The sequence below is a fragment of the Oncorhynchus keta genome, unplaced genomic scaffold (genome assembly GCF_023373465.1).
Source record: "Oncorhynchus keta strain PuntledgeMale-10-30-2019 unplaced genomic scaffold, Oket_V2 Un_contig_6399_pilon_pilon, whole genome shotgun sequence".
Lineage (NCBI taxonomy): Eukaryota > Metazoa > Chordata > Actinopteri > Salmoniformes > Salmonidae > Oncorhynchus > Oncorhynchus keta.
Window position 1 is genome coordinate 65,001 of NW_026288841.1, and position 7,500 is coordinate 72,500.

General features: G+C 46.7%; 1 protein-coding gene and 3 long non-coding RNA genes across 5 annotated transcripts in view; 1 reads left to right on the forward strand and 3 right to left on the reverse strand.

Moving 5' to 3' along the window:
- LOC127925877 (trichohyalin-like) overlaps positions 1-2,341 on the reverse strand; it is a 6,597-nt gene extending 4,256 nt beyond the window's left edge. Inside the window, exons 1-3 of the mRNA XM_052511182.1 lie at positions 2,116-2,341; positions 1,656-1,847; positions 1,167-1,443 (exon numbers count right to left, since the gene is read on the reverse strand). Coding sequence (XP_052367142.1) covers positions 1,167-1,443; positions 1,656-1,828 — 450 coding nt within the window. The 5' untranslated portion in view covers positions 1,829-1,847; positions 2,116-2,341. The remainder of the gene's footprint in view (positions 1-1,166; positions 1,444-1,655; positions 1,848-2,115) is intronic.
- Positions 2,342-2,354: 13 nt separating this feature from the next.
- On the reverse strand, positions 2,355-3,062 carry LOC127925878 (uncharacterized). The gene is made up of 3 exons (XR_008122685.1): positions 2,980-3,062; positions 2,642-2,697; positions 2,355-2,369 (listed from the first exon to the last, which is right to left on the reverse strand). It is a non-coding gene; the product is annotated as an uncharacterized LOC127925878 (long non-coding RNA).
- A 55-nt stretch (positions 3,063-3,117) lies between these two features.
- Positions 3,118-7,500, reverse strand: part of LOC127925876 (uncharacterized) — a 5,722-nt gene continuing 1,339 nt past the window's right edge. The window contains exon 4 of the long non-coding RNA XR_008122684.1: positions 3,118-3,131. This is a non-coding gene — a long non-coding RNA (uncharacterized LOC127925876). The remainder of the gene's footprint in view (positions 3,132-7,500) is intronic.
- LOC127925884 (uncharacterized) overlaps positions 6,591-7,500 on the forward strand; it is a 1,191-nt gene continuing 281 nt past the window's right edge. Inside the window, exons 1-4 of one of the 2 annotated variants that reach the window (XR_008122692.1) lie at positions 6,591-6,748; positions 6,789-6,847; positions 6,892-6,912; positions 6,993-7,015. This is a non-coding gene — a long non-coding RNA (uncharacterized LOC127925884). The other variant, XR_008122691.1, reaches the window with a different exon arrangement.

Sequence of the window (7,500 nt, forward strand, 5' to 3'; positions counted from 1 at the left end):
TTAGTTAGTTAGTTAGTTAGTTAGTTACAGTAGTTAGTTAGTTAGTTACAGTAGTTCGTTAGTTAGTTACAGTAGTTAGTTATAGTAGTGAGTTAGTTACAGTAGTTAGTTAGTTACAGTAGTTAGTGAGTTACAGTAGTTAGTTAGTTAGTTAGTTACCCTGTCTCTGTGCTCCAGCCACTCTGTTTCTGGGTAGTTAGTTACAGTAGTTAGTTAGTTACAGTAGTTAGTTAGTTACCCTGTCTCTGTGCTCCAGCCACTCTGTTTCTGGGTAGTTAGTTACAGTAGTTAGTTAGTTACAGTAGTTAGTTAGTTACAGTAGTTAGTTAGTTACCCTGTCTCTGTGCTCCAGCCACTCTGTTTCTGGGTAGTTAGTTACAGTAGTTAGTTAGTTACAGTAGTTAGTTAGTTACCCTGTCTCTGTGCTCCAGCCACTCTTTTTCTGGGTAGTTAGTTACAGTAGTTAGTTAGTTACAGTAGTTAGTTAGTTAGTTAGTTACAGTAGTTAGTTAGTTACAGTAATTAGTTAGGGTAACTAACTAATTACTGTAACTAACAAATTACTGTAACTGTCTCTGTGCTCCAGCCACTCTGTTTCTGGGTAGTTAGTTACAGTAGTTAGTTAGTTAGTTAGTTAGTTAGTTACAGTAATTAGTTGGTTAGTTACAGTAGTTAGTTAGTTACAGTAATTAGTTAGTTAGTTAGTTAGTTAGTTACATTAGTTAGTTAGTTACAGTAGTTAGTTAGTTACAGTAGTGAGTTAGTTAGTTCGTTACAGTAGTTAGTTAGTTACAGTAATTAGTTAGTTAGTTAGTTAGTTAGTTAGTTAGTTACAGTAGTTAGTTAGTTACAGTAGTTAGTTAGTTAGTTAGTTACAGTAGTTAGTTATAGTAGTGAGTTAGTTACAGTAGTTAGTTAGTTACAGTAGTTAGTTAGTTACAGTAGTTAGTGAGTTACAGTAGTTAGTTACCCTGTCTCTGTGCTCCAGCCACTCTGTTTCTGGGTAGTTAGTTACAGTAGTTAGTTAGTTACAGTAGTTAGTTAGTTACCCTGTCTCTGTGCTCCAGCCACTCTGTTTCTGGGTAGTTAGTTACAGTAGTTAGTGAGTTAGTTACAGTAGTTAGTTAGTTACAGTAGTTAGTTAGTTACAGTAGTTAGTTAGTTACCCTGTCTCTGTGCTCCAGCCACTCTCTCTGGATCACCCTAGCTGCCCTTTCCTTCTCCTGGTTCTGTTCTTCCCTCTCCTCTCTTTCCTTCTCCTCCCTCCCTTCTGGGTTCTCCTTCCGGTTCTCCTGGTTCTGTTCTTCTTCAGTCCATCTCTTTTTCTCCTCCCTCCCTTCTGGGTTCTCCTTCCGGTTCTCCTGGTTCTGTTCTTCTTCAGTCCATCTCTTCTTCTCCTCCTCCAGAGACTGTATCTTCACGGTCAGCTGCTCTACCTCCAGTCTGGAACAAAAGGAGGAGAATCAGACGGGTAGAAAGGTTTCCATGGCAACGTCATGGCGCAGACACACAAGAGAGAAGAAGTGTCCATACAACCTCTGTGGGCATGTCACAGTGGTTATACGCCTGTAGTAGACAGTTCCAAGTAGTATTTCTGTCATATTGGATGCAAACACCATTCATTGTGTAGGAGTGTTGAACTGGGAGATACATACAGGTGGAGTCGTGTTTCCTTCTCATGTTCACTCCTTCGTTCATTCTTCCTCCTCTCCGTCTCTTTCTCTTCCTGCTCTCTTTCAGCCATCAGTCGTCTCAACTCCTGTCTGAAAACAGAAGATTCGGCCATCAGTCGTCTCAGCTCCCGTCTGAAAACAGAAGATTCGGCCATCAGTCGTCTCAGCTCCTGTCTGAAAACAGAAGATTCGGCCATCAGTCGTCTCAGCTCCTGTCTGAAAACAGAAGATTCGGCCATCAGTCGTCTCAGCTCCCGTCTGAAAACAGAAGATTCGGCCATCAGTCGTCTCAGCTCCTGTCTGAAAACAGAAGATTCTAAACATATTCTCAAAACTAAGAACACCAATAACTCAATAACAAACATTCTATTGCAATCACTGGTGATTTCCAATTTCAATTTCCCATACTGCATTGCTGTAGTCATAGTAGCGTCTCTCTTACTCTCTATCGGTCAGCGTCTCCTGTAGCTCCGCCTTCTCCTGCTCCAGTTGTCTGACACACCCCTTCAGACGTTCAAACCCCTCCCCTTCCTGTTGGGTGTTTACCACTGCAACGCCCCCTTCCGTTGTTATGGTGGTTATCCCCGGCGTCGTAGCAACCCCTGTCTCCGTGGGTGTGGGGTGGTGGTGGTCCGTCTGGACCAGTCTGTCCACCCCACTCCTCCCTGGCCGGGGCTCTGCTCCCTCCTCTAACCTCTAAGACAGGAAGGGATGGTTAACCTGTGTGAAAACAGTGTGTGTGTGTGTGTCAGTGTGTGTGTGTGTTGTGCCATGTGTGTGTGTGTGTGAAAACAGTGTGTGTGTGTGTGTGTGTGTGTGTGTGTGTGTGTGTGTGTGTGTCTGAAAACAGAGCCACCAGACTGTGTTATCCCCCTGAGCTAAAGCCTAAAGGTTACTCCCTCCATTCCACTGTGTCGGACCAACCAGGAGACGGAGGCGGAGACAGGAGAAAGACTCCATCTACTCACCCTCTCCAGTTCCACCAGTCTCCTCAACACTCTCTGTCGGCTCCAGTCTTTGTAGGCTGAAACACAAGAGCAACAAATCATCGACTAGAAATACTATGAATACCGGAGATTGGGACATTTTGTTATTTAACCTTTGACCCTGCTGTGTTGTGTTGATTTTCTCAAATCAGTGTGTCAGCTCCTGTGTGTGTGTGTGTGTGTGTGTGTGTGTGTGAAAACAGTGTGTGTGTGTGTGTGTGTGTGTGTGTGTGTGTGTGTGTGTGTGTGTGTGTGTGTCAGTGTGTGTGTGTGTGTGTGTGTGTGTGTCTGAGAAAGAGAGAGAGAGAGAAAGAGAGAACCTTTCAGCCCACTGGCTGGGCTGTCTGTGTTGAGTTCCTCTCTCAGTGTATGGTTCTCCTGCTGTAGCTGTTTAAGGTTCTCTCAGACGCAGAACCAGAAGAGCTTAGAACCTTCTGCTTCCTCTGAGAACCTTTACATCTCTGTTCTACTGCTACAGAGGGAGAGGAGAGAGAGAATAGAGAGAGAGAGAGAGTGAAAGGAGAGAGAGAGAAAAGAGAGAGAAAGGAGAGGAGAGAGGGAGAGAGAGAGAGACTCCTCCTGGCCGGGGCCTGAAAGAGAGAAGAGAGAGCCATCAGAGAGAGAGAGAGAGAGAAAGTTGAGAGAACAGATGAGGGAGAGAAGAGGAGGAGATGGGAGAAAGTCAGAAATGAAGAAACTAGAGAAAGAGAAGTGAGATGGAACAGGAAATGTAAGTGAACAAGTCTGTGAAGGAGGTGACAGATCAGGAGCCTAGCGGTTAAGAGGTTGTGTTATTAGGGTGACAGACAGGTTAGCCTAGCGGTTAAGAGGTTGTGTTATTAGGGTGACAGACAGGAGCCTAGCAGTTAGAGGTTGTGTTATTAGGTGACAGAGTCAGGTAGCCTAGCGGTTAGAGGTTGTGTAGGCTTAGGGTGACAGACAGGTAGCCTAGCGGTTAAGAGGTTGTGTTATTAGGGTGACAGACAGGAGCCTAGCGGTTAAGAGGTTGTGTTATTAGGGTGACAGACAGGGGAGCCTAGCGGTTAAGAGGTTGTGTTATTAGGGTGACAGACAGGAGCCCTAGAGGTTGTGTTATTAGGGTGACAGACAGGAGCCTAGAGGTAAGAGGTTGTGTTATTAGGGTGACAGACAGGGAGCCTAGCGGTTAAGAGGTTGTGTTATTAGGGTGACAGGAGCCTAGCGGTTAAGAGGTTGTGTTATTAGGGTGACAGACAGGAGCCTAGCGGTTAAGAGGTTGTGTTATTAGAGGTGACAGACAGGTAGCCTAGCGGTTAGAGGTTGTGTTATTAGGGTGACAGACAGGTAGCCTAGCGGTTAAGAGGTTGTGTTATTAGGGTGACAGACAGGTAGCCTAGCGGTTAAGAGGTTGTGTTATTAGGGTGACAGACAGGTAGCCTAGCGGTTAAGAGGTTGTGTTATTAGGGTGACAGACAGGTAGCCTAGCGGTTAAGAGGTTGTGTTATTAGGGTGACAGACAGGGAGCCTAGCGGTTAAGAGGTTGTGTTATTAGGGTGACAGACAGGTAGCCTAGCGGTTAAGAGGTTGTGTTATTAGGGTGACAGACAGGAGCCTAGCGGTTAAGAGGTTGTGTTATTAGGGTGACAGACAGGGAGCCTAGCGGTTAAGAGGTTGTGTTATTAGGGTGACAGACAGGAGCCTAGCGGTTAAGAGGTTGTGTTATTAGGGTGACAGACAGGAGCCTAGCGGTTAAGAGGTTGTGTTATTAGGGTGACAGACAGGAGCCTAGCGGTTAAGAGGTTGTGTTATTAGGGTGACAGACAGGTAGCCTAGCGGTTAAGAGGTTGTGTTATTAGGGTGACAGACAGGTAGCCTAGCGGTTAAGAGGTTGTGTTATTAGGGTGACAGACAGGGAGCCTAGCGGTTAAGAGGTTGTGTTATTAGGGTGACAGGGAGCCTAGCGGTTAAGAGGTTGTGTTATTAGGGTGACAGATAGCCTAGCGGTTAAGAGGTTGTGTTATTAGGGTGACAGACAGGAGCCTAGCGGTTAAGAGGTTGTGTTATTAGGGTGACAGACAGGGAGCCTAGCGGTTAAGAGGTTGTGTTATCAGGGTGACAGGTAGCCTAGCGGTTAAGAGGTTGTGTTATTAGGGTGACAGACAGGAGCCTAGCGGTTAAGAGGTTGTGTTATCAGGGTGACAGATAGCCTAGCGGTTAAGAGGTTGTGTTATTAGGGTGACAGGTAGCCTAGCGGTTAAGAGGTTGTGTTATCAGGGTGACAGGTAGCCTAGCGGTTAAGAGGTTGTGTTATCAGGGTGACAGGAGCCTAGTGGTTAAGAGGTTGTGTTATTAGGGTGACAGACAGGGAGAGCGGTTAAGAGGTTGTGTTATTAGGGGTGACAGGTAGCCTAGCGGTTAAGAGGTTGTGTTATCAGGGTGACAGGAGCCTAGCGGTTAAGAGGTTGTGTTATTAGGGTGACAGGTAGCCTAGCGGTTAAGAGGTTGTGTTATTAGGGTGACAGGTAGCCTAGCGGTTAAGAGGTTGTGTTATTAGGGTGACAGGAGCCTAGCGGTTAAGAGGTTGTGTTATTAGGGTGACAGACAGGAGCCTAGCGGTTAAGAGGTTGTGTTATTAGGGTGACAGACAGGAGCCTAGCAGTTAAGAGGTTGTGTTATTAGGGTGACAGGAGCCTAGCGGTTAAGAGGTTGTGTTATTAGGGTGACAGACAGGAGCCTAGCGGTTAAGAGGTTGTGTTATCAGGGTGACAGGTAGCCTAGCGGTTAAGAGGTTGTGTTATTAGGGTGACAGACAGGAGCCTAGCGGTTAAGAGGTTGTGTTATCAGGTGACAGATAGCCTAGCGGTTAAGAGGTTGTGTTATTAGGGTGACAGGTAGCCTAGCGGTTAAGAGGTTGTGTTATCAGGGTGACAGGTAGCCTAGCGGTTAAGAGGTTGTGTTATTAGGGTGACAGACAGGTAGCCTAGCGGTTAAGAGGTTGTGTTATTAGGGTGACAGACAGGAGCCTAGCGGTTAAGAGGTTGTGTTATTAGGGTGACAGGAGCCTAGCGGTTAAGAGGTTGTGTTATTAGGGTGACAGGGAGCCTAGCGGTTAAGAGGTTGTGTTATCAGGGTGACAGGTAGCCTAGCGGTTAAGAATTTGTGTTATTAGGGTGACAGACAGGGAGCCTAGTGGTTAAGAGGTTGTGTTATTAGGGTGACAGACAGGGAGCCTAGCGGTTAAGAGGTTGTGTTATTAGGGTGACAGACAGGGAGCCTAGCGGTTAAGAGGTTGTGTTATTAGGGTGACAGGAGCCTAGCGGTTAAGAGGTTGTGTTATTAGGGTGACAGACAGGGAGCCTAGCGGTTAAGAGGTTGTGTTATTAGGGTGACAGACAGGGAGCCTAGCGGTTAAGAGGTTGTGTTATTAGGGTGACAGACAGGAGCCTAGCGGTTAAGAGGTTGTGTTATTAGGGTGACAGACAGGGAGCCTAGCGGTTAAGAGGTTGTGTTATTAGGGTGACAGACAGGAGCCTAGCGGTTAAGAGGTTGTGTTATTAGGGTGACAGACAGGAGCCTAGCGGTTAAGAGGTTGTGTTATTAGGGTGACAGACAGGAGCCTAGCGGTTAAGAGGTTGTGTTATTAGGGTGACAGACAGGTAGCCTAGCGGTTAAGAGGTTGTGTTATTAGGGTGACAGACAGGTAGCCTAGCGGTTAAGAGGTTGTGTTATTAGGGTGACAGACAGGAGCCTAGCGGTTAAGAGGTTGTGTTATTAGGGTGACAGGAGCCTAGCGGTTAAGAGGTTGTGTTATTAGGGTGACAGACAGGAGCCTAGCGGTTAAGAGGTTGTGTTATTAGGGTGACAGACAGGAGCCTAGCGGTTAAGAGGTTGTGTTATTAGGGTGACAGGAGCCTAGCGGTTAAGAGGTTGTGTTATCAGGGTGACAGGAGCCTAGCGGTTAAGAGGTTGTGTTATCAGGGTGACAGGTAGCCTAGCGGTTAAGAGGTTGTGTTATCAGGGTGACAGGTAGCCTAGCGGTTAAGAGGTTGTGTTATTAGGGTGACAGGGAGCCTAGCGGTTAAGAGGTTGTGTTATTAGGGTGACAGACAGGTAGCCTAGCGGTTAAGAGGTTGTGTTATCAGGGTGACAGGTAGCCTAGCGGTTAAGAGGTTGTGTTATTAGGGTGACAGGGAGCCTAGCGGTTAAGAGGTTGTGTTATTAGGGTGACAGACAGGTAGCCTAGCGGTTAAGAGGTTGTGTCATTAGGGTGACAGGTAGCCTAGCGGTTAAGAGGTTGTGTTATCAGGGTGACAGGTAGCCTAGCTGTTAAGAGGTTGTGTTATTAGGGTGACAGACAGGGAGCCTAGCGGTTAAGAGGTTGTGTTATTAGGGTGACAGACAGGAGCCTAGCGGTTAAGAGGTTGTGTTATTAGGGTGACAGACAGGAGCCTAGCGGTTAAGAGGTTGTGTTATTAGGGTGACAGGAGCCTAGCGGTTAAGAGGTTGTGTTATTAGGGTGACAGACAGGAGCCTAGCGGTTAAGAGGTTGTGTTATCAGGGTGACAGACAGGAGCCTAGCAGTTAAGAGGTTGTGTTATCAGGGTGACAGGTAGCCTAGCGGTTAAGAGGTTGTGTTATTAGGGTGACAGACAGGAGCCTAGCGGTTAAGAGGTTGTGTTATTAGGGTGACAGATAGGAGCCTAGCGGTTAAGAGGTTGTGTTATTAGGGTGACAGGAGCCTAGCGGTTAAGAGGTTGTGTTATTAGGGTGACAGACAGGAGCCTAGCGGTTAAGAGGTTGTGTTATTAGGTGACAGACAGGTAGCCTAGCGGTTAAGAGGTTGTGTTATTAGGGTGACAGAC